We start from the raw sequence: 27148 nt of genomic DNA, 5'->3' as shown, positions 1-27148 counted from the left end.
GCAGTCTACCCTGATAATAAAAAAAGATCATAGATTGCTAGAGGGACCTCACTCCTTTGGCAGATGAGGAAATTGAGGTCCTGAGAAGTAAAGATGCTTTCTCAAGGCCAGCTAGGTAATAATATCTGGGACCAAGTCTCCTCACTGCTATCCCTGGATGCATTTCATTCTACCAGATTGTCCTCCACTGGGCATTTTTTAAAATAAATTTCTGTTTAAGCCACTTCAGTTCTAGGATTAATTGGAAGGCAGGGTGCTAAATTCTATTAATTCTTACTACATTGCATGGAAAAAGTGTGGTCTTGTGGGGAGGACACCGTCAGGGTGAGGGATGGGGAGAGATGGGTGAGTGAATCAAGATTAATATTTTGCTTTCAGTACCTGGAAGAGAGCTGTGATGGGCTCAAAGGCCACAACGGAGCTCCAGAAGCCAGGCCTGCTTCACACATAGCAATCAATGAATTGGGTGGTTAGGGAAGTGTAGAAAAAACACAGTTTCTATCCTAGAGGACCTGGAAATAAATATTCATTACCCTGTTAATTATTAACTTTTGTCATATCACAGGCCATAAAGCATTTTTGTTTGCAAAAACTCAAAAGGGAAAGAGTCATATTATGATCATATTACAGGGTTATAATTGGGAAATAATTTTAAATGTAACTCTGCAGGCCTCTCATGGTTCATCAAACCAAGGATGAGCCTTTTTTTTATTTAGGATCATAGATCTAGAACTGGGGAAGACCTCAGAGGCCATACCCTTTTATAAATGAGGAAACAGACCCAGGATCATGGATTGACTTGCCCAAGGCCTCCCAGGTAGTAAGCTCCCTAGATTGGATTTGAACCCACATCCGTTGACTCCACGAGCTCTTTCTTTTGTACTGCAAAGCCTCTCTAGCAAATACATTATTACAAGAAAAACAGACGGCACATCTTTAGAATAATTTTACAGATGAACTGAATTGTTGTGCCAGTTGAAACCAATGTGCATTTATTCTTTTAACATGATAACTTTCACTGGCAATTTAGAAGCCTTGGAATAAATGCAAGTTGAGATAATGAAGCTTTTGCAATAATCAAATAATTTCATTGTGAGAAGTATGATATGTAAAGAGAAATGGTTCAATCTATGACAACAGAATTTGAAACCAGACTTTGACAAAAATGGTGGTAAATTAAGGCTGGTAACACTGTGCCCTTTTCCTTTAGGATTAGTTGCTTTTTAAAAATAGAACATACAATTCACACGCCCACACACATACATTTTCATGCACACACACGCACATACACATGGAATAAATACCCACAAGACATAGATAAAATTAAAATTATACAATTTTCAACAGATTTGTAATCAACACATTTTACACACTTTATAGAATATTGTAGCATTTGTCATTGGGAAAACGTACAATTCAAAACAATGTTTAAAACTGGCTGTGACAAAGTAGTCACCACTCATATATGGCAAATTCAGCATCCACACCATTAGCTTCTGCTTCACTGAGGAGTTTTAAAAGATTAAAATGCAATCAACAACATTTGTTTTAAGAGAGAAAAGAACAAAAGAAGACTTTGCAGAAGAATCCTGAGGGATAATGTTTATCATTTCCTTGTTAGAATTCATGGCAGCAGAATTCTACAAGCCCTGAACCTATAGGGAGGTTGGGGACCTGAAGGGGTGAGAAAGCAGAGAGGAGCCACTTTGGTCTTTAGACAAGGAAAACGGAAAATTCACGAGAAGGGGAATTTTCCCTGAGACATCCAACTTTCTTGACAGGAATTAGAAATGGGGAAAACTAAGCCAAAACACTACCATTCTAAAAGGTATCTTGGAACTTCAAAAGTACTGTAAAAAGCAAAAGTGAAAGTTCGGGGGCATTCTAATTCCAGTTCATCTGACTGCATCAGTGTCTGTAATTGCTGAGATATGCTCAACTATTGCCACTGGGCACTCAGGCATCTCTTCTCTTGGTGATAGTCTAGTTCTCAATTGGTTTTTGATGGGTTTTTTCCTTTCAAATATTTGACTATAATTATATGGTTCTGCCAACCCTCTTGAGAGAAAATTGTTACTGGAGTTAAAATAACAAGGAATTCAGAATGAATGATTACAATGCAACATGTTACTTCAAAGGGAAAACAAAAGCCAACAAAACAGAAAATATCTTGCCCTATAACACTTTCATGTTAGGTAATATACCACTAGAAGTGATCTTTCCCAGAATGACTGTGAGAAAATATTAAATTATCACCTAAAAATGTCCTAAGAATCATTTAAAGTTTCCTATTCCCTCTTTGCTAGTGAAATAACAGCAAATATACTTTTTTGTGTGTGTAGCTTATAAACTGGAGAAACTGATGATTATTTGATGTTAGCTTCCTCCCTTCCTCCCTCCCTTCTTTCCTTTTTCCCTTCCTTTCTTCCTTTTTTCTTACTCATTCCCTTTCTCTCTCCTCAGATTTCATTCCTTTCCTTTGTAGGATTCATTAATGATGTATTTTGGAGAACAAAACTAAACAAAAACTTCAAAATGGAACAAAACTAAACACAAACTTCATCAAGATGTTCCCATTTAGATCATTTGGTGGCCAGCTTTGTAGTCCTCATACACACAATTCCTAAGGAAGGTAACAGGAGCGTATCAGTGACTCTTTTCAATCTAGACCCATAATCAACTTGCTTGGTATTTTATATTTTTATATTTTATATTTTAGCAGAGACAGGACAGAATACACCAGAAGTCCTGTCCTTTGGATTGAGCTCTTAAATGAGTTATCTTTTTTTCCTGGACAATGAAGACGTCAATCCAGAGAACATTCCTGGCAGTTCCATCCTTTGCTGTGAACTATTAAAGCTGCCACTTGTACCTACTCCACACACCCCTACTAGTCAGTAAGATATGTGCCTCTCACCATCATCTTCTCTGTACTTAGGAATTAAGGTAAGTCTGATTCTCCACAGTGCCTGCTCCATAAGTACTGTATGTCACCATGGAAATGAATAACATTGAACTGAAAATGGTTTTCATCTAACAAGGTTTTTTTGTGTATAACATTAACAATAATTTTTTAAAATTATTCTTCCCCCATGAAGAAATTGCACAATAACCTGTAGTTGACTTGCTTGTTGGTTTTCCAGCACCCAAATGACAAACAAGATGAAGCCAATGCCAGGCAAACATTACAATGAAGCTAAGAAGTTCAAGAAGATACAACATAGTTACCACTATTGATGATTAATTTTTCTGAAACACATTAAAACATTTTTTCTGATATATTTATAAATGAAATCCTTGTGTCATTGCATGTGTGCTTGGCTGAAAAATCTTCCAGAGAAATCAGGAGGTCAATTACAGTGAAAACCTGCTCAAAAAGGGATTTAAGACATTTATATTCATGAGCGGAATAACTCATTGATCTTTTTTCCTAATACTTGAATATAAGTATCATAAGAAGAAAAGATCAATGCATTATTGAACTCATGAATTGGTGTATATATATGTATGCATATATATTCCAATTTTACATATTCATATTTTTCCAACATAAGAATATTTCAGGGGGAAAGAGACAATGGAAGTAGGAGCCTGGGGGTTTGGGAAATGATTTACCTTGGAAATACAGACTATTAATAGTTGACTAAGTACACCAGCAAGTACAATCAGATCCTATATTCTAAAAAAAAAGTCATTACTGTGTATTTTAAACCCTAAAGTATTTTAAAACAATTTTAGTCAATTGGTCTGCCTTAATATTTTACATTAAGGTTTTTATATGAAAATTAGAAGGGTTATGTGTATGTGTGTATGTGTGTGTGTGTGTGTACATGAGCACACAACTGAATGTGAGTGTGTATTTGTGCATATGGACAATTATTTTAGTATTTTTTTTTCGTTATGTTGTATATGGCCAGAAAGGACTTTGTTAGCCTCACCAGCATGATATAAATGAATCATTGTTATTAGTAAAGAAGATAATAAATACAATTTTTCTGGTGTCCAGGTTTTCCAGTTGTATAATCTTGATCATGGAATCCGTTTCTAGGTCAGTTTTTAGTTCTCAGAAGTAGGTAGATATGTTTTTATGATTTATAGCCTGTGCTTGTAAAAAGTTTATCAAAATCTAAACTTCAAAAGCTTGGTCCTTACTTAGTACAATAATTCAACTACTCTTCATTAACATCAGGATTCCTTTTTCTGAGGAATTTAGACTTTTTAAAAATTTTATCTTCAAAGTAGCCCTGGGGTTACTACCCTAGGGAAAAGATCACTCCTATTTTGGATTGGGTTATTGTTTGAGAAAAAGGCATCCCAAAAGGTCCAATGATTTGCATAAGGTCATTCTTAAAAGCTTCTGGCATAGACAATGTTGGACCATCCCTGGTTGGTGCTATAGCCTCTAGATCAGTGATTTTCCCTTTTTGAATCTGTAGAATCCTTCTTTTGACTGTCCATGTTAAAGGGTAGGAAAAGAGTAACAGGTCAGACTCCAATTAAATATGGCTGTCTGCCAGAAAAATGCTTTATTTCCATGGACCTCCTGGGATGCCTTATGGGACCTACCCATGTGTGCCAAGGAACACAGTTTGAGACTGACTGCTCTGGACTGTATGCCATCCCTCTATCTTCATGAGACCTCCAATTTGAAAGACTAAGACTGAATTCATGAGTCCCCAGGCAATTTGTACTGCAAGTGCCCCTTAGGAAATAAGGATTTACTTAGAATTGATGGTGGCTTAATTTGTTATTGAAACTTGGACCCTGTTTTGTGGGAAAAGTCTATGGACATCAGGAAAGCTTATCTTCTTCCATCTATGTTTTACTGAAATTGTTGTGATTAGTCAAGTAAGTTGGGTTTTTATTACACAGATTTATTCTTGCTTTTATCAGATACTCATTGACTTAGCAGAGAAATATTTAGAAGGTGTGGCCTTTTAAGAATTTGGGTAAGGAAGGGTATCTTGATCCTAGTCACTTGTGGTAACCCAACAGTTCCAGGTAATGGCAAGACAGGCATTATTTTTTAAAGGGTTTCCCTACATTTAAACCAACATCTCCCTCTCCCTTTATTATTATTATTATTTTTTTTTGCTATGGAATTGGCACTCAGGTTTTTATCAGAAGTAATTCTGACTCTATATTTATAGCTGCCTTAAATAGAAATACTGCATATCCTGTTCCTTTCTCACACATACACACGCATACACTTCAATGATAATGGTATCTGGGTTTACTGATGCTGGAAATATTTTTAATGCATATTTTCTATTATGTTATCTAGTTAAAACTGGGGGATTGTGATTGACCAGCCATCTAACTACAAAATTGGGCAGGCCTTTCACCTTTTACTGTCTCCAAAAGCCAAAAAGTTAATCTACCTGAAGCAAATCGTGTCAGGTCTATAATTGTTGCATACCCTATGCTGCCTTTGCTAGATGGCAAGGCATGGTGAGTGGAGCATGGATCTTAGTCTTGAAAGTAGAAAATGCAATAAACAGACAATCATAAATATAAGCCACAGCAATTAATTGTGCTAAACATTAAACAGATCTTGTCTATTTCTAACACTAGATACAAGAATGGACTTTTTTTTTCAAATGGGAACATGAAATATTTATAGAGGTGCAGATCGTGATGAGAGTCACTGAAAAAAAAAATTATTTTCCCCTCTTTTCCCACCCACCATAAGCCCTAAACACTTCCAAGATTCAGTGGCATAGGAAGATCAATATGTTCTAAGATAATATGCCTAATACAATTGGTCTTCTCTATTGCACTCATGGTCATTTTGAACAGCATTATCAAGTGGTATCTGCTTCTCCTTCCTCAAGCGCATAGTTGAGTTTGATGACTGTGCTGATAAAATCCCCAAGTTCTACAAAATCGGCAGTGACAATGTTGATACCACTCTCTCCAGGTTTCTGAGTCCGGACCCACTGCATCATGGCTGGGAGAGCTCTAATGAGGAAACAAGAAAAGAAGTTACACTGGGATGAAGAACATAGGCATATCCCACCCCACGCACACATACACACAACGTATTTCATAACATTGTAATTCGTGTCTAGCAAAGTGGATTTCTTTGGGCACACAGCTCAGTCATGGCTACGTAAAATGAATGGGGTAGAGAAGGAAGTCATTAAGTCCATGTCCCTTTGGTGGTGGGCTATGGCCAACACTATATATTTCGCAAGGGAAGAAACAGACCCTGGGAAGCAGATGAAATTTCAAAGAGAAAATGTGTCAGGCATTATAAAAATAAAGGCAAAAAGATAGTCTAAGCTCTCAAGGAGCTTACATTCTAATAGGGGAAGACAATATATAAATAGGAACTGAAAGAGGAGAGCCGTATAATGGCAAAATCCAGAAAGTAGAGCATAGCTGCTCTGGGTCTTCTTCAAAATGAAGTTTCTGGAAAAAATCCATCTAAGTTGGCTCTTCTGATTTGAAGAGACTCATTCCACTACTTGTTACTTAAGTCTATATCTTATAATTCTTTCCTAAAGTTTCCTCCACCTTTCTCTCATTCCCAGTGCCAAGTCAATATATGTGTGTGGTGGAAAGAGATTCTCAGCTTTCAGTGGAGTGTTCCTATCACTATCTTCATTTTGAGTAAATTTTCCCTGAGCTGAGAAACAGGCAAAAGCAAAGGATTAGCTTAGCATTTACTACTTCTACACAGTAATCTTTACTAGCAAATGAGAAAAGAAAGAATTAACAGTTATTTTCATCTTCTGGGGAGAGTTAAGAATTAAGTGAAAATGGAGAGAATCTTTATGGGTTTTTTCTTTTTTAAGTATCACAAATTTCTTGAGATTAAAAAAAAAACTAACAATAAAAAAGTAAGACCTTTTCCCTTTCCCTCATTTTTAGATGAGAACTTAAGAGACAGGGCACATAACAATGAAAAGTGGGCAGATAAAAGTATGTGACTGGGCATGCAATAATTGGGAGAGGGCAGTGTGAAAAAATGGGTGAATAAGAGTTTGGCTTTTGGGGGAAGAGGGAAAGAGAGCAGGGAGGGAGAAGGAATGAGGGATGGAAGGAGTAAGACAGAGCTAGAGAAAGAGGGAGGGGAAGGGAGGGAAAAAGAGAGAGACAGAGAGAGAGAGAGAGAGAGAGAGAGAGAGAGAGAGAGAGAGAGAGAGAGAGAGAGAATAACTAGTTGTTTTTTTTTTGAGAGATAACTACTTTCTTGTTTAATAGAGTTATTGAAAGCTTTCTCTACCACATCCTTTCCTCAGGTTTGTAGAGTATTTAAGCTGCTTCTCTTTGAAGTGAACTTCTTAAGGCAGCTTTGCCTGGCTCAGTTCCTCTTCCTTAGAGTAGAGCATAAACTCTTTAAAGACAAGGATTGTTTTGGTTTTGTCGTTATAGCAGGTGCTTAATAATTGAATCTAACAGACAACATTGACATGGGTAGAGATTGTGAAGAATAAGTTCATGGTTTGACAAAAGCAAAGCACTACTTTAGCAAGTTCTTCATCACTGGAGGTAGTTGAGAGAGGGTGATTTTGTAAATAGGATTCCTGTTACAGGTAGAGGGTGGGCTAGTAACTTCAGAGGTCCTTTATAACTCAGGGATTCTGAATATCTTATAGGAAAGAAAAGTTCATTAGCTATGCGGCAATATATAGTTACGCTAGTGAATTGAGTGCCAGGCCTGGATTCAGGGAAGACTCATCTTCCTGAGTTCAAATCTGACCTCAGACACTTACTAGCTATGTAACTCTGAGCAAGTCATTTCACTCTGTTTGCCTCAGTTTCCTCATCTGAAAATGAGCTGAAGGAGGAAATAGCAAACTACTCTAGTATCTTTGCTAAGAAAACTGCAAATGGGGTCATGAAGAGTTGGACATGACTGAAACAACTGAACAAAGTTCCTATTCTTCTCTCTTGCCTGTACTACAGATGGGTCTTATATCTAGATATAAGCACTTTGAGGTCAGGGACTATTAAATTTCCATTTTTGTTTCTCTACAATCCAGAGAGTGCCTAGCACTTAGTGAGCACTTAATGTTAGTTGACTTATCTAAGTAACTTTCTCTGACATTCATTTTATTTATGATTCTAAGGAGCTGAAGCAACATGGCACCAGCCATTGCCAATGAATAAACCTGGGTTTGTCTATTGTACTGATTTCAGAACAATCTCTATTGGCTTGATGAGGGCAGTGAGTTATTTTTGCAGTAACTTCATTGAGAAAATACAGGCTTCAGAACACCACTGGGAGAACACAGGTGTGTTTTGAGTTACTTCTTTCTCTACATGTGACAATGGTTGGCCATTGACCTATTCATACTCTTTTACCCCTCCTCCCCTATCCCCACCCCTTGGCTTGATAGAACAAAATAGAGGAGGCAGTTGACCACAGTGCTGGGAGTAAAGTCAGAAGCAACAGAATAGAAAAAATAAAAAGCTACCTTGACCCCAGTATTATTAGTTAAAAAAAGCAAAAAGTTTTCCCTTTTCCACTCCTGGTTCCAGTGGGGGCTTGACCTCACATAGTGATTAATTTCTCCATCCCATGCCAGCCACAGATTTCTCATGATGGACTACACAGTTTACAGAGTTCAGATCAAGGAAAAGAAGCAACATAAAGAATGATGGATTTTAAATCTGATCTGATGTTAATTCCTGGCTTTGAAGTTTACTTCCTCTGTGACCTTGAACAAATCATTTATCCTCACTAGATCTCAATTTCTTCACCTGTAAAAATGAAGTGTTGGATTAGATGACCCTGGGGCTCTCTTCCAGTTCAAAATCTATGATCCTGGTATGACTTTAATCCGGTGCATGGGGATTCATTAAAGATCCCATCTTTCCTATCTCTGAATAATATTCATTTCTATCTTGCCTTTTTGGTCTTCAAGTTCTCTGTGGTTCTACTACCTTTTAAATCTCAGAGACAGTACACTGAGCAGTTTTTACAAATATACCCGATTCATCTGAATGTCTTAGGTAGCTTTTTTTTAAATATGGGTAGAGATTACTCAGCCTATACATTTTCTAGGTAGAAAGAGACCAAAGAAGAGTCAGCTATTTAAATAGTTCATGAAAGGGACAGCCAAAAACAGAAGGGAGTTCTTAGAGAGGTACAAGTAGGGATGTTTATAAAAGCAATGTCCAATTTCTTTTAAGAACTAGGTAGTTGAGGTGCCACAAATTCAGACCTTTATGATCTTTCACCTGTCTTCCAAATACCTCTCCTGAGGATATTCCCTGTTACACAGTCTCTCTAATAAATCCTATAAGTGGTTACCAAATTAATTTTCCTGATTCATAGGCCCAATAATGCATTTTCCTGCTAAAAGGGAAAAAAACTGTAGGGTTGTGGTTTTTCGTTTTTATTTTTGTTTTTTGTTTTTTGTTTTTTTTTTACTCCAAAGGGTATGGAAGAAACATCAAACAACTTAGTCTGATGTTCAAAACCCAGAAGGAGGGAATGTGATCAGCAGTGTCTTAATGCTTCAGGGAGGACAAGGAGTCTATGAAAAAAGGTCAGTGGATGTGGTAATTGGATGACACTGATGACCTTTGAGAGAGGTATTGCAATAGAATAATTAGTGGGAATGGAAGTCAGATTACATAGAAAGAGAAAAATGTGGAGACACTGAACACAGGGCACTTTTTTCAGAAGTCTAGCAACAAAAGAAAGGCAAAGGATGAAATCAGGGTTGGCTGGAGCAGAGGAGTTGAGGGAAGGCTTTTTTTATTTAAAGGAATGAGAGATCAAAGCATTTTTCCTGGTAGATGCTAAGTAGTCAAAAAAGGAAAACATATTAAAGAAACATGAGAAGGGATGAAGGCGTTAACACAGTAGAGTAGAAAGAACTGAAGTAGATGAGTTCAAATTCCAGCTCTTCTAGTTACATGTGTGATCATGGGCAAGTCACTTCACACTTAACCTCTTTTGGTTTCAGTTTCCACATTTATAAAAAAGAGGAACCTGGAATTTATAGCCTCTAAGATGTTTTTCATCTCTCAATCTATGATCTTTCAATGCCATGGGGCCTCGATAAACTGCAAAAAGGGAAAAAAATGGGAAGGGGAATTGGCAAAATGGAACATAATCAAGGATGTAGTTAGAGTAACTTTAGGAGATAGAATGATTCCTCTTCTCTGAGATTGGAGGTAAAGAACAAAGAATGAGTGTTGGTACCAAATAGATTTTTAGCTTTGTTCAGATAGCATTATAAAAACATATTTTTTCATTGAGATGATGTCTTGAGATCTATGGGTGAGAAATATTGTTCAGATTCAAAGTGATGAAACTTTGTGTTATGTGGCTAGTTCTCATTTTTCCTTCATTCTCTTCAGAAATAGCTCTCTCATTTTAATTCTATTTCAGTCAAACAAAAAACAAATGAGAAAGGTAGGTCAGATCCCTGTTCCTCAGAGTTGATTAAGAATGATATGAGATAGGTTGTACATTGGAGAAAGCACCAGGCCTGAAGTTGAGAGGAACGAGGCTCAAATTCAGCCTTACCTTAGATACTTGCTAGCTGTGTGACCCTGGGCAAATCACTTAACCTCAATTGCCTGGCCCTTGCCACTTTTCTGTCCTAGAATTGGTACTAATATAGGTCAGTGTTATAAAAAAAAGAATGATGCAAGATATAAATACTTTCCATATAGCATTAGCGAATACAAATGTTCCTAAACCACTATAATTATTTGGAGCTAACATGCAAGTCCCTGTATTTACTTGTGTTTGACAAGTAAATAGTGTGTGGAAGCTTCTGAGGCTTAGGAAAACAGAGCCTCCCCCTGCCCATTTTCATTGCATGGAAGCCAATCAAGTTTTAATTTTTGGCTTTTTTCATTATCCTCATTTAAAGAAGAGTATTTTAATTCCATTTAGTCTTACTCAGATTTCAGTATAACTTCTCCTTCCCTCCCCAAACCTTGGTAAATAACAAACGCTTTTCTCCTTTTCCTGGAAACTGTTTTGATCTGTGCTAATGATTCTGTGAAAATATACTCCCTTGGGCTGCATTGCCTGAAATACCCCCTTCCTCCCAGAGAGTTTAATTTTACATCTGAGAGGTTCCTTGCTAGATTTGGGATATTACTTTCTAATATGCCATGTGCCATCATCCAATTTTCAATCCATCTCAGGGGACTCTGTTCCTAAGTGGGGAGCTTGAACATACCCTGAGACATAATAGGGAGGTATTAGCCAATTCCCTTTGGAGGCTGTGTAGTGGCACTTTCTTCATGCCACTTACAGATTCATCCCTGTTCCACTAGGGGGTCGAGCTACGTGGGAGCTCATAACATAATGGAACACTATCATCACGCTCCTCCATCTTTTTAAATACTGATATTCTACAAACATTGTTGGATGGTTAGAAGCCATAGTGCAATAAAAAACTGATGAATTGAAGTTGAAAGTCGCCCAAATGTCTGAAGAAGCTCATAGTGGGAGTGATCCATCTGCAACACATTAGAAACAAGAAGATACAAAGCAGGAAGAGTAAAAGACACCATCAAAGAAACTTAGAGCTGAAAAATATAGGAGGCAATTAGGTGGCCCAGTGGATTGAGTGCCAGGCTTTAGAGATGGCAAGTCCTATTCAATTCTGGTCTTGGACACTTCCTAGCTGTGTAACCTGGGGTGAGTTACTCCATTCCCATTGCCTAGTACTTACTATTCTTCTGCCTTGGAACCAATGCACGATATTAATTCTAAGACGGAAGGTAAAGATTTAAATATGTATATTTGAACATATTATTTATATGTTTAACATTTTTAAACATTTAATATTTATATGTTTAAACATATATTTATATAAACATATTTAAACACATATTAGGTTTGTCATGTGGCATAAACAAAAGAAGGTCAATGGACAGTTTTGGGTTCTGTTGGTTACCGTCTTGATGTCAAGAGGTGAAGAAGTCCCACATTATGTTGGGTGGTGATTATGATAGGGCATGGACCAGAGTGGTTTAGGAGAGAATAGTGGCTATGATCTACATTTATTGGGTGGAATAGTCACATCAGAGAAATCCTAGATCTGTTTGAGAATTTGTGCATGTACACACTTCTTGATAGGGTTCATGATCTCAAGATACAGAATAAAAGATACAGTTTCAGACATGGCCGCTGTGGGAGTTTTTGTTTGGTTATACATATTTATTATAATAACTTTGTTTTTCTTTTTTCTTTTATTAATGGGGATAGGTGGGTGAATGGGAAGGAGGGCAAGAGGGGATAAGGATAAGATAGTGTTACAAGGAATTTTATTTGTCTTACTCTGGCTCTTTTTTCCTTCTCAATAGAACTCCATCTCTTTAAGAGAAAACCATAAAAGAGAGGAAGAGAGTCAGTTAGGAATTCCATTTTGCTCTGGCTTTGGTTGGAGAGGAGTTGGAAGGTGCTGGTTCAGTTTCCCCTCTCTCAGGAGAAACTGGCAGTGAAGATTTCAGAGTTTGATCTTATAATACTGAGATGGGAAGAAGTCAGTGACTGTGATGTCTGTTCTTTTCAGAACAGACTGAGCAGCTAGACAGTGTGACAGGCAGTTTGGAGTTGAGGGAATGTGAGTCCTGGGCTGTTCAGTTTTGGCTCTCTGTCAAGAGGTTTCTCTGACATTTGGCTTCTGGCAGGTTTGGATTTCAGTTAAGGAGTTCATTAGCAATTTAAGATTCATTGATTAGCATAGGTTAGTTAGATAGAGAAATATTATTTAAGATAGTTGAGAGTAAGGTTAAGGAGGTCTGCTCTGGCAGACAAGAAGACACTACAAAGAAAGCAGTTAGATTTGGGGGATTTATTTAGATATTTTTAGTATAAAGATTAAGATATTTCTTATCCTATTCCTAACTCCTGTTCCTATCCTCACTTATCCTCAAAGAATAAATAGTTTGGTGGTGTACCAAACTCCTTCTGGCCTTTTATCCACCGCCCACAAAATAGATTTAACAATAACAGCTTTAGTTTACCCATAACAATAGTGAGAAAAAAAGGGGAAAAAGATAGACATTAAAGAATAGATAGATAGATAGATAGATAGATAGATAGATTTATTCATAGAATAGAAAACCAGAAAAAAAAAGCAAAAAGAAGCAGGGCAACTTTGAAAGCCAGATTGAATTTATTACATACTGAAAAAAAAAAAAAACAACCAACCTGCATATAAGAGAGACCTTCAGTTTCATATATACTACTTTTTCCCCCTATCTGGCTATGTATTGAAGTTCCCATTTTATTAGTGACTGGTATATTCAGAACAAAAAATAATTTTTAGAAGACACACAAAAAATGTCAAAAAGTATTTTTAATTCTTCCAGTTCTTTCAGTCCTACATTTTGTGATGTGGTACCTCTTTTTAAATGTAAGACCAGCCTTACCAGCATGAAAATCAACTGAGTACCCCAAAGCAATAAACTTAATGAACTAGTCATTTTGACTTAAAAAAAAAAGACAGTTTGGATGATATTTTTTAAAGGTTTTACTATTAAAATCATTGATTCAGTTGTAAATATAGAAACATCCTTTATCCAAGTTGTTGCAGTTTTGAAGGAGAGTTAATCTATGCATATTTTTAATAGAGTGGAACATTATGCCTCATTTAATCCAATTCTTAAGTTTAATTAATCCAATTCCCATTCATAAAGCTTATTAAGTGCCTACTAAGTGCAAGACATTCTTCTTTCCTAGACAATAAATGAAAGCTCTGCCTAGATTGTGAAATTCCTCTGTGAATTTTGGCCTGCAATCATCACTTGAAAAACTCCTGCTAGTGCTTTGGATTTGAGAACATTTCTCCATAATCTTTCTACATCTTCACATCTTTTCTCTGCTAGAGATTCTCTTGGACAGGAAAATTAACAAGGTTGTACCATTTATGATCTTGAATTATTTCTTCTGGTAGAAAATGTGATTTGGAGCGATATAACTCATAGACCATTGGTTTTGGATGCAAAAGCTTTAGTTCTGCTGTTTACATGTTTTCTCATATGTAAAATGTGGGATTTGGACTAGTCTAGTGGGTCTCAAACTTTTGGAACTCAGGACTCTTTTACATTCTTAAAAATAACTGAAGAACCTCCAAAGAGCTTTTGTTTATCTGGGTGGTTTTCTATTGATATATCATATTAGACATGGAAATATCTTATAATTATTAGGAAACTGACTTTGTGGATCCCCTAAAAGATTCTCTGGATCCTGCATTTTAGAACCACAGGACCAGATGATCTCAAAGATCTCTTCTAACTCTAACTCATCCTATGATCAGGATGTAGCTCTCTTGCTTCTGTTTAACTGAGTAATTCTGAAGTTGGTTGTGTTTGTTTTTTTGTTGTTTTTTTTTTTGTCTGAAATAAAGTTATTCACTACACTTCAGCAAGTCCCATCTGCCAATTTTCAGTTGGGTCAGCACATTTTCAAATGGACTGGTTTTAATATATGAGTCATAATAAATTCTATGAGTACAGGCTAATAATACTTTAAGGAGCTGGGCTTTCATTGGCGGGTATTCCCTTTCCCAACAAGATTCCACCTACTTACTGCCTAATCTGTGGTATCTGTGAATTACCATCCCTAAAAACATCTACTGCTCAGTGGCCTAGCCTTCTTTGCAACTTTCTCAGATGAGAAAATTCATTGCTAAGGCTATACTCAAAATCATTCCAGTGTTTTAGGAACAATCAGAGTTTTTGATCTGCTACAAATGAAAAAGGACTTTACTGAAAGAGATTAATATGTGAACAACAATTATACAATTCCAAGGCCCTCTCTGGATGACTTATTAGTCTTGGCACTGGTGCTAAGTTCCAATTCAAGTAAATATATTTCATCTCTACTGGAAAATCATGTTGTAGTAAATAACTTCCCCTCCCCACTGACTTGAGCATCTGTAAACAGCTATGGATGAGAAGATGGTTGTTTCTCAGGGTCTCATACATTTGAATGCACTTGCTTTCCCCTAATGTGTTCCTTTTATTGAATGAGATAGAATTTCCATATCAGTCTACTAATTTTTACAGAACTCTTTGAGACTCTTATGGGGTCAAGAATACTATACACAAGCTCTTTTATTACCAGCTCCTCCCTTTTCTTCCCTCTCCCCCATCTCCCTTTTAGGGAGAGTCTTTGTCAATTTGCACAATTCAGATACAGATCCCAAACCTTCTTTTCTCTCAACAATTGAATCTCCCCAAACTGTTTTTATTTAAGCATAGCCTGACAGTCTTTAAAAAAATATGCTATTCCCTTGTCAATCTCCCAACTTTTCATTGCTTGGTAAATTTCACCCGAAAATTTAAAGTAACAAAGAAGAAAATGGAAAGAAAAGCTTATTCGAGATTTGTAAATAGTGCAGATGTTGCACTGGGATATCTGCTTCTACAGGTTATGAATAAGGGTTACAATTTTCAAAATCAGATTAGGTAATAAAAGCATCACAGAACCTAGGGTTTCCACAGAAATGATACTATTTTTATTATTTATTTAGAATATTTTTCCATAGTTCCATGATTCATGACTTTTCCCACCCCTCTTCCTTCCTAACTCCTGAAGCTGACAAGCAGTTCCACTGGGTTTTACATGTATCTTTGTTCAAAACCTATTTCCATGTTATTCACATTTTCAGTATAGCGATCTTTTAACATCAAAACCATAATCATATCCCTATTGAACCACATGATCAATCATATGTTAGAAAGGATACTATTAATCTAGGCCAAAATGTCTTCTTATTCAGAAAAATGACAGGGTTCAATAGTTACTAAATAAGCCCTGATTGATGCCTCATGCAAGAAACAATTATAAAATTTTTCTCATTTTCTTTTTTTTCTTAAAGTAATGGGTCTGGAAATTTTTAGCTTTTCAGATAAATGTAAAATCAACTCTTAATGATCATTTGGAAGATTTTAGATTTGCTCCGGAAAAATAAGACCATACATCTTCCAAATTTTCAATCTCTTCTTATAAACTAATGCAATTGTTTAGGTATAACATAGAAAGTAATTGCAGACACCAAATAGATCATGTAATACCTAATTTTCTCCTTTTTAGTGGGGTATGAGGGAAATTCATTCTTCTATTACTTTCTGATAGTTTAATTAAATTCAGCACACTTATTCAAGTGCCTTCTGGGGACCTGGTACCATGCTAGGCACTGAGGATACCAAGGCTAGAGTAAAAAGAGGGGAGGGAAAGCATTTGAGACATTGAGACCAACTCGTGCAAGGGCAGGGGATGGGAGATGGAATATTGTGTATAAGGTAGGTTAGAACTTGACATTTATAAGTGGAAGTAATATCTAAACAGCATTGAAGGAGGTTAGAGCCATATTATGACAAACTTTAAAAGCCAGATGGAAGAAATTTGTATTTTATTCTCAGGGCAAGAGGAAATCAGTGAAGGGGAATGTTCATACCTAATTAGTAGTAACAGGAGAAAGAATGAGAATACTGGACTAGAAGTCAAGTGATGTGGGTTCTGATCTCAGACCCATCATCATTTACTTGCTTTGTGAGTTTGGGTAAAATTCTCTCAGAATTATGAGATTAAATATTGTTGTATAGTATAAGTGGTTGTATAGATCCACATTATTTGTTGATTCTGTATTTGTGAATTCACTTACTCACTAAAATTAATTTGCAATTCCAAAATCAATACTTGTGGTGGTTTCAGAGCCATTTGCAGAAAGAATATTTGAGTAGTTGATGTGCACATTTTCAACAGAGATTGAACAAAGTGATCATCTACCTTCTAGTTTCAGCTCTCTTACTGTAAATGTGTCCTTTTTGTGTTTTATTTAGTGCTGAAATTTTTGTTATTTTTGTGATTTTGTATTGGGATTTTTGTTGTGCTTCCAAGCATATGTCATAGTGCTATTGAGTGATCCTGTGCACAAGAAGCCTTCAGTGTCCCTTATAGAGCAAATATGTGTTAATTACACTTCATTCAAGCATGAGCTATAGTGCTGTTGGCCATGAGTTCAGTGTTAATGAATCAACAACATAGTAAATTTACAAGAAAGGAGAGGAAACTTCCCCATCTGTACAGGAGGTCACTTCTGAAAGGGCTAAAGTCATGTTGCTACCAGAGACTCACAAGAACCTAACCTTCTGTTTCCCCCAGGAAAAATGAATCAGTATTCACTAATTCAGTAGTTGTAGCAATTTTATGGAACAAAACAACCAGGAATAATAAGAATTGATTGAATAATGAATATGAAAGATCATATAAATAAAGACATGTAGAAAAGTACAAAATATTGCATATAAGTAGGACATTTAAAAAATATTCAACTGGGATAAGAGTTAATATATGTCTTTAAGAGGTTCTGAAAGTCTTTTAGAGATCCCTTTGAGGAAGCTTCCAGTAGTAGCAGTTGCTCCAGAGACTACTATGGTCCAAGTGTACCACTGGCACATTTGTTGTCATTCAGTTGTTTTCAGTTATGTCTGCCTCTTCTTGACCCTACTTGAGGTTTTCTTGGCAAAGATCTGGAGTAGTTTGTCATTTCCTTCTCCAGCTCATTTGATAGATGAAGGTTTAATGACTTGTCCAGAGTTACAGAGTTAGTACATGTCTGAGTCCTGATTTGAACTCAGGAAGATGAATCTTCCTGACTTCAGGTCTAGCACTCTCTCCCCTTTGCCACCTACCTGCCATAGTTATATTAATAGTCTGAATTCTATCAGGAACAAGCCCTCATAGAAAAGGCATTGAATTAAAACCCAGGAGAGAGACAGGTTTCCTGGTCTATTAGGAGACTGAGGTTCTCAGTCCCACTCTGTCCTTATCTAAGTGTATGACTATGGGCAAATAATTTATACACTTGGGGGTTCTGTTCTTTCCTCATACACAGTCCTCAAATTAACCCATCTCTACTATGAATATTCTTTAATTCCTCTCTTTGATCAAATGGCAGTTGGATTTATAGAGGCTTGTCTTGGGCAGATGGCTAGTTTTTCTTCACCTCCTCTACCCCACCTCCAAAAGTATATGAAATAGTCAAAGAAAAAAAAATTGTCCATTTCCCAAGTGATGTTAATAAGAACACTTTTTGCTGATGCTAAGAGAAAAAATATAAAAGACATTAAAAATCCATTTTCAATTAAAGTAAGGACAATTCACATTACAAAACAAATGGCACTGGGATTTCACTAAATCCATAATATCCTCTGGCTCCATGAATGTTTCTGTGTGAGTCAGAAATCCCCCCAGGGTGACAGAACCTAAGCATCATCATCCTTCTAATGGGGTGAACCCTGTGGTGAAGGATCTCTTCCCCTCAAAAAGCCAGCAGTATTGTAAATTCTGAATAAAGGAACCCTTTGTGACCATAACAAAGTTTAAATGACTATGAGACCCACTCTGCATTCTCTTTCTGGATGTAGAACCCCAATACAATGAGCACCCCACAGAAGAGGCAGGACTTTTGACTCTAGTGGCTCAAATTCTATCATAGAGAAAAATTCCTCCATTGTTGCTACCTTCCAGGGCACCATGGCATTTGGAGCCCAGAAGGAGCCTGCCAACATGCATGTTGGGGAAAAGATGGCAGGCAGTAATGAGCCCATTACCTCATAATCACTGTAATAGCCTGCTGGTACATCTGCCTGCCACAAGTCTCTCCCCAGTCTTATCCATCCTCCATTCAGTCACCAAGGTAAATGGAGGCTTTCCTAAAGGTTTTCTAATCATGTCACTTCTTTTCCTCCTCCATAAACTCCAGTGGTTCCCTAACATTTCCAAGACCATAAATAAACTCTTCTCTTTGATGTTCAAAATCCTTTATAACCTGTGTAGTAGGCAATCAGAGATACACCGGAGCAGCCATAGTGACAGCCTCTGAAACCCTTTGGTACTCATCATTACCATCTACACCTGCTGCTCCCCACTCACATACCTTTCCAGTCTTCTTACACCTTTTATCTGCCCAAACTATTCCATCTGGTGATTCTGGTCTCCTTGCTGTTCCACACAAAAACCACTCTATTTCTTAGCTCCAGGCATTTTCTCTGACTGTCTCCCATACCTGTGGTTCTCTCCCTCCTCATCTCTGCCCTTCTGGCTTCCTTTAAGGAACAACAAAAGCCCCCTTGCTACAAAAAATTGTCCTTGACCCTTCTTCATTCTAGTGCCTTCTTTCTTTTAATGATTTCTTATTTATCCTGTCCTTAGCTTGTTTGTACCTATTTGTTTGCGTGTTGTCTCCTCAATTGGACTGTGAGCTCCTTGAAGGCAGAGACTTCATTTTGTCTTTCTTTATACTCCCAGAACTTAGCACAGTGACTGACTTATATTAGGGCTTATTGACTGATTGAGTGACCAGCTCCTCCATTGCTCTCCCTATTAGGAAGAGTTTAATTTGCAAGAGAATTGCTACTGAATGATCTTCTAATGTCCTGGTCCTTGTTTAGGATAAACATTTCATGACCAAAACAACTGGGGCTTAGTTGGGCTTTGGGCTGTAATTATGTGGGCATGTTCTTAACAGTCTCATGTTAGTTCATTGGGGGATACACACAGAACATCATTTGACTGGCAGAACTGGATTTAAAAGCATTAACTGGGTTTCATTTAATTTTAAGCCATGAAAGAAATGAACTAAACAAGCCCACAATGCTGAATAACAACTAATTGAAGAGCTTCAGAGGGTATCTTTCTCTTTCTTTTTTTCCTTAAAACCCTTGCCTTCCATCTTAGAATCCATACTAAGTAGCAGAAGAGTGGTAAAGGCTAGGCAGTTGGAGTTAAGTGATTTGCCCAGGGTCACATAGCTAGGAAGCACCGCAAGGTCTGGGGCTCTATTCCTTGTGCTACCCAGTTGCTCCTGGCTTGAGCTATTCTTAAAGGAAGGGAGGGAATCTATAGGGGAAAGGTGAGGAGTAAGTTCATTTCAGACATAAGGGATAACCAGTACATGGAAAAAGGGGGATGGAGTGCTGAGTGTGAAGAGCAGAGAGAAGACCCCTGGACAGTAAAATGTGGGAGGGGGTAAGCTCAATGAGGTTAGAAAGATAGGTTGTGGTGAGATTGCAAAGAGCTTTAAAAGAGGGACACACCAGAGTTGATTGATTAGGGAATAAAGTTAAAAGAATGCAAAAGTATTTATTAAGTACTTACTAATTGCAAGTTTGTTATTGTTCAGTCGTTTAAGGCTCTTCATGACCCCATTTGGGGTTTTCTTGGTAGAGATCCTGGAATGATTTGCTATTTCCTTCTCCTGCTCATGTTACAGATGAAGAAACTGAGGCAAACAGGGTTGAGTGACTTGCCCAAGATCATATAGACCCTAAGTGTCAGAGGCCAGATTTGAACTCAAGAATATGAGTCTTCCTGACTCCTGGCTGGGTGCTCCATCCACTGGGCCACCTAGCTGCCCTGGACAATCATGGACTTTCTCTTGGTTTTCTTTGTCTATTATTGCTGCTTTTTCACTTCCAAAAGGAAGCCTGAAGCATATTTTGCATAAACACTGAAGGTGGTTTCTCTGTGTAGTTTGGGAATGGTCACAACTTCTCTGCATTCCCCATCTCCAGGATGGATGCTGGCAAAACTGCTCCTCATACATTATGCTGAGATGCCAAACTTTGGTTCCTTTATTTATAAACAATGACAGCATAGTCTTATCTCAACCTTCTGCTCAGATTTTCCCTCTGCATAAACTTGAGCTATGAATAATATACAGGAATCTCATAAAAACCCAACCAAACTCTAAAGAGAACCACATCCTTAGGAATGTCTCTTGGGTCTTCCACCATAGATAGGCAGGCTCAGAAAAGACTTTAGAAACAATCTAGTCCCATCCCTTCATTTCAATGAGGAGAAAATTAAGGTCCACAGAGGTGGAGTGACTTGGCCAACATCAAGGAGCAAAATGACAGTGGGGCCAGGACTGAGACTCAGATCTCCTAACACACAGTTGGTAAATGTTTGTTTGTTTTTCTTATTGTACAATGCTTACTGCCCCTGATACTGCATATCAGAAGCCCAAAGCTTTTGTACTTTCACTTCATACTGTAATAAAGGGTTTTTGTACCTTTTGCACTACAATACAATGCACTACAAATACAATGGTAATTTTATGTTACCCTTTCTCTAACATGTTCTTCCTTTCACTGTATGGTTATCTTTTTCCAGGGGAGACAGAGAAATGGAACTAAGACCAGAAATTCCTAATTAAGGTTTATAAACTTTTAATTAAAAATTTGGCAAATATATTTTAAGATAATTGGTTTCCTTGGTTATCTTGTGTATTTTATTTTATGCACTTTTAAAGACACTCTTCCGAGAAGGGATATGTAGGCTTCACCAGATTGCTAAGGGACTCTATGATACAAATAAGGTCGAGAGTGATATATATGAGGGCAGCTGGGAAGCTCAGTGGTCTGAAAGTCAGACCGAGAGAGAAGAGGTCCTGGGTTCAAATTTGAGCTAAATGTGATACAAAGTTAATTGATAATGGTCCCTGCCCTCATAGAGTTTACAATCTAAATCCAGAAAGCAGATATCTAATTTTCTTGACTAAAACCTTGCAAAATGTATACTTAGTTACACCTGCATTTGAACAAATTGTACATTTCTCTCTGGAAAATAGTCTCCTGTGTTCCTTCAGCAGGAACTCCATAAGATAATTGGGTGGCACAATTTCATTCAGGAAATGAAGCTACCAGCAATCACCACTGTCTGCCTTGTCTCAGTGTCTTTGCCTATGACTGAATTTCATACGTGGCTGCACACTGTGCCCCTAGAAATGGATACTATGATATTTTGAAATGACTTAATTAAATAGATAATATATTGAAAAATCGAATACACTGTGTAGGCGGCAAAGTAAATTAGTTTCACCAACTACTTGAAGATTGTAAAATAACTTTAATCCCACGCAGTCTCAATTCTCTTGCCCTAAATCAGGAGGGCAAAGTAGCATTTTGCTTTCAAATAAGACTGAGTTTGAATTTTAAAAGCTCTTCACTGGATATCGAGAATTGGACTTTTTGGCTGATAAAGCTACAGGTAAATCTAAATTTAGAATGAGCTAAAAGCACATTGCTATTGACTATAGGGTCTTGGATTTTCCCAGTGGATTATTTTCATCAGTTTCACTAGTGATACCAAGTCACCGTTTACGATGTTAGGTCTTTTCTCCATGATTCTTCCATGGAATCCTTCAGAGGGGCATTTTCAAGTGAAAGTAGATAAAAAGGTATTTTATCCAAAAGGAAACATTTTTTTAAAAGGCTTGTGTGCATTCTTAAAATGTTTTCATTGGTTTTCCCAATGTTTCTATAGTGGAACTATCCCCACTAGAATCACAAATGGAGACATTTTGAAAATATTGGTTGTCTTAAGAAGCTACATACACAAACACACACACACATATTCAACTCTAACCTCATCTATAGCACTCATTACCTACTTCTGGGGAGTTTATATTTCTGAAGAAAATTCAAGACTTGATATAAGTTCCTATGATTGCCAAATATTCTAGAGGCATGTTCTATGATGGGTCTGACTCAGGCCAATTCCCTGATAGTTTAGGTTCAATACTGGAACAAAGCAGTAAAAAAAGGAGATTTAATTAGCCATAGTAAGAAAAAGATAATTCCTGAAGGAGGGTTTTTTAAGACATTCAGCTAAACTAAACTCTTTTGTCAGGGTTGCCTCTCATGACCCATGATCCAAGCATCAGAGAGCCTGGAGTTCCTCCCAGTTGCTTAGTACTCAGGTGACCAAGAAATGATGTCAACATCTTGAACCTTTAGTTTCCTGAGCCAACAAAGACTCAAGGATGGGCTCAATACTATCTAAGGAAAAATTAGCCTAACTTGCATAGGGGTAGTGGTTAGGATATTGCTCCTATCATAGGGCATTTAAAAAGCTTGGCAGATAAAATACTTGCCAATTGCAAAACTAGTTCTAATGTTTCAGGTAACAGAAAAGGGTCAAAAAGATGATTCTGAGCCTTAGGCTATATATCTACATGTCCATGATACAATCACAACTAGTGAATTAATTAAAAAAATTAGCATGGTCCCATAGAAAAAGAATTGAATCAGAAGTTAAGCAATCGAGATCCAAGTCCTGGTTGTGACAATTATTTAGTTGTGTGATCTTGGGCAGACCATTACTCTCTATGTAATTCAGTTTCCTTATCTATATGATAGAGCTAGTCTTTCCAAAGCAATTTCATAGGGTTACTGTGAGAATCACTTGAGAAAAGAAGCAGAAGAGCATTTAGAAAAATTAAACTGGTTACATAACTATGAAGTTATTATATTAAACCAGTTGTTTGGACTCATACTAACCTCAAGTTACATCTTGGTGAATTTCCAAAATTATTTTCAAAAGTTTATACTGAGGGGGCAGCTGGGTAGCTCAGTGGATTGAGAGCCAGGCCTAGAGATGGGAGGTCCTAGGTTCAAATCTGGCCTCAGACACTTCCCAGCTGTGTGACCCTGGGCAAGTCACTTGACCCCCATTGCCTACCCTTACCACTCTTCCACCTATAAGTCAATACACAGAAGTTAAGGGTTTAAAAAAAAGTTTATACTGACATGCTACATATTCAAAGTATGTTGTTTCTTTGGTCAGCACCTCACTGAGGCATTATTTGATAAGCCCTTTATCCTTTTATTTGCATAGCTAGGGGACACAGTGGATAGAGCCCTGGGAATAAGGAAGACCTGACCTCAGACTGTGTGACTCTGGAAAAGTTACTTAATGATGTTTGCCTCAGTTTCCTCATCTGTAAAATGAGCTGGAGAAGGAAATGGCAAATCACTTCAGTATCTTTGCCTGGAAAATCCCAAATGAGGTCACAAAAAGTCAGAAATGACTGCACAACTATTTTTCTACCCAAATTTTTAAGGTGAAACTGAAGAATACAGTCAAGAATTTTTAGGCTCATATTGTGCTTTAATGTCATAAAGAAAATTGATCCCTTTTTTCTTCCTGAAATTTAAAAGCTTTTGCTTTCCCCCTCATTTCAAAGGGAATGGATTTAATACAAAGGTGCTTGAATCACCCAATAATAAGGTGCTCTGGGTTAAATTACCCTATGTGTTGCTTGGGAGCCATGAACTGCTGGAAGAAAATGAGGTGAAATACTGGACCTGACTTTGAATTCTGTTTCTAACCCTGACTAGCTGAGTCACTTTGGACAAGCCATTTGACCTCTCTAAGCCTCAGTTTCTTTGTTTGTTAAAAACAGGGTATATACTTGTATTACTTCACAATGCTGCTGTGAGGAAATAACTTAATCTTTAATTGCTATATGAATGCTAAGGTTTTAGTGGGGTTTTGCCCTCCCTCTTCTGCTGTGTAGAGTGGAACTTAACCCAAATGTTTTCTTTGATTTTGAGGGGAGAGGTTTGCACCAATTCTGCTTTCAGCAACATGGATAACTTAGGGTTTACTCTGTACCAGAGTTCTCAGCAGATGCCAGCCATTCCAAGAGAGAATTTGAGTAAATGAGAAAAGTACTATGATTCTTCGAAGTTATTTAACATATGACCAATAGCTGCCAAAAAAAATCCTTCATGTGGCTGCCAAAATATCTTTCATATGGTTGCCAAAATAATCATCCTCCACACTGCTGCCAAGATAGGATTCCTAAGACACAGACCTGACCAAATCTGTCTCCTCTGTCTCAAAACACTGTCCCTGGGACAAAATACTAATGCCTTCACCTGGTATTTAAGATAACTCCATAATATTCTTTTTTCAGCCTTATTTCACATTATTGTCCGTCATGCACTCTACCTTCCTGCCAAACTCAACATTGAACCTGACGTTCCACACCCTCCTTAGATCCTCATTCTAGCTCTCTCTACCCAAGTCATCCTACATGCCTGCAAAGCATTGCTTTCTCATCACCATTTTTCCTATTCCTTCAAGATTCCATTTCCCTCCTCGTTCACTTTCCCAAATCCTCCTGCTTTAGCTCAAGTATTCCTTGTGTGCTTTGTCCAGAGGTCTTTGTCTACTGCCACAGTTTCTTACTTTGTGTGAAACTGCTTCCTTCCAGTGGAATTTAAGCTTTCTGATAGCTAGAATTATTTAATTTGGATTATTATTTATTATATTATGTATTTATTACAATATGTTAGATGTATATGTTATGTTTTATACTATTTTATTTTATCTATATGTTCAATATATTACTATACTCATATATATGTCATAATTATGTGTAGATTTTATAATATTAATTTAATATATTTGTGTCTGTTATATATTATACTTATATTCATATATTTGTTGTATTATATTCACAGGTTTGTTATATTTTTAATATTCATATATTTGTTATATTGTAATATATATAGATTTGTTATAATTTATAATTATATTTATGTCATATTATATATTCAATAAGATTTTATATTTATCATGACATTTCATGAGAAATTATGCTTATATCATGCATTTGTTATAATATTTTATTTATAGGTTTATTATATGTTATATTTATATGCTTATATTTATAATATTAATTTATTATACTTACATATTTGCTGTAATAATACAAAATTATATTATTATTAAACACATTATTATCATTTCATTAAGGATTGTTTTAGTTTTTGTATCCTCATGCCTGACGCAATGCCTTGTATGTGCTGAGCATTTACTAAATTATTTCTGGGGTTAGATTGATTTGTGCAGTGGTTGTCTGAGAAGCCCTGATGAAAGTGGTGAACTCCTATGAGACATTTTCTAAATCATTTATCCTGAATGGCCCATAATTTTCCACATCTGAATCAGAGTACTGATACTAGGGACAATGATTCCATATCTCAAAATGTCTTTAAAAGTGTAATTAGCCCTCCTCTCCCATATGCACTACCGCAATCCCATGGGCAGAATGATGGTGTTAAAAGGTGCTAAGATGACCTGGAAAAAGAATTGGCCATCTTAAAATAGGCTAGCAAAATTCTTAGCATTTGAGCAGGAATCATGCCCTTCTTCCACACTCCAAGATCTAGCTTAATTACCTTTCTATGTCTTCCATCTCTATGCCTTTGCCCTCTCCTCTCCTTTACCTAATAGGATATTTTTCTTCCTTTGAGAGGGAAAACTTAAGTGTCAGGTTTAGAGTCAGTACGATTTATCTTCCTGAGTTCAAATATTTAACTAGCTATGTGGATCTGGGCAAGTCACTTCACCCTCTTTGCTTCAGTTTCTTCATCTGTAAAATGAACTGGAAAATTATCTTTCTAGTGTCTTTGCCAAGAAAACCCCAAAAGTGTTGGTTATGCCCAAAATGACAACAGCTTTCTTTGAGGTACACCTTAAACTGTTAACATCTACTCCTCAATTGCTAGTTTCTTCCCTCTCTCACTACTTTATATTTGTATTTCTTCTCTTTATACTGAATCTGCACATATTTACCTGGCTGCTTGTAGTATTCCACTTTAGAATGTAAGCTACCTGAGAGCAAGGATTAGTATTCTCTTTAGAGCTATACAACATTGATTCCTTGATGAACAATTTCTCCCAGCTAACAGATACCCTCATTTACAAGCCTGAAAGTTTGATCTACAAAAATAACTTATTAGCACTAGGCTGGAGGTTCTCAAAAAAAATTTCAACTTGGATTCTTGGAGATACACAGTAAGAACTGATGAGAAATAACCTGAATTAGTTGGTGAATTAGACTCTAAGTATCTTAGATGACAACACTCCTGTAGGGTTCTCAACAACACTCATTCACAGAATTTGTGAGTTGGAAGAGACCTAAGCAGCCTTCTAACCCAATCTGTATGCACAAAGAATCTCAACTATAATATATCTACCAAAGGATCATCTAGTCCAGTGATTCCCAAAGTGGGTGCCACCGCCCCCTAGTGGGTGCTGCAGCAATCCAGAGGAGTGGTGATGGCCACAGGTGAGGTGATGGCCACAGGTGCATTTATCTTTCCTATTAGTTGCTATTAAAAAAAAAAATTGTTCTATTGTTTTGCTTTTTTTTTTTTTTGTCTCTGACTCTCTTGTGGTCCAACAGCATCAGTTACAAATTTGGCTCTTCCTTCCTTCCTTCCTTCCTTCCTTCCTTCCTTCCTTCCTTCCTTCCTTCCTTCCTTCCTTTCTTTCTTTCTTTTTCTCTCTCTCTCTCTCTCTTTCTTTCTTTCTTTCTTTCTTTCTTTCTTTCTTTCTTTCTTTCTTTCT

General features: G+C 37.0%; 1 protein-coding gene across 1 annotated transcript in view; it reads right to left on the bottom strand.

Annotated features, from left to right (window-relative positions):
* Positions 1-5804: 5804 nt before the first annotated feature.
* The window catches only part of PLCXD3 (phosphatidylinositol specific phospholipase C X domain containing 3), a 223273-nt gene continuing 201929 nt past the window's right edge, over positions 5805-27148 (bottom strand). Inside the window, exon 3 of the mRNA XM_044657762.1 lies at positions 5805-5961. Coding sequence (XP_044513697.1) covers positions 5805-5961 — 157 coding nt within the window. The remainder of the gene's footprint in view (positions 5962-27148) is intronic.

Source organism: Gracilinanus agilis, chromosome 1, assembly GCF_016433145.1.
Source record: "Gracilinanus agilis isolate LMUSP501 chromosome 1, AgileGrace, whole genome shotgun sequence".
In the NCBI taxonomy this organism is placed as follows: Eukaryota; Metazoa; Chordata; class Mammalia; order Didelphimorphia; family Didelphidae; genus Gracilinanus; species Gracilinanus agilis.
Note: the sequence above shows the minus strand (reverse complement) of the source record. Positions and strands in the feature narration are given on the sequence as shown.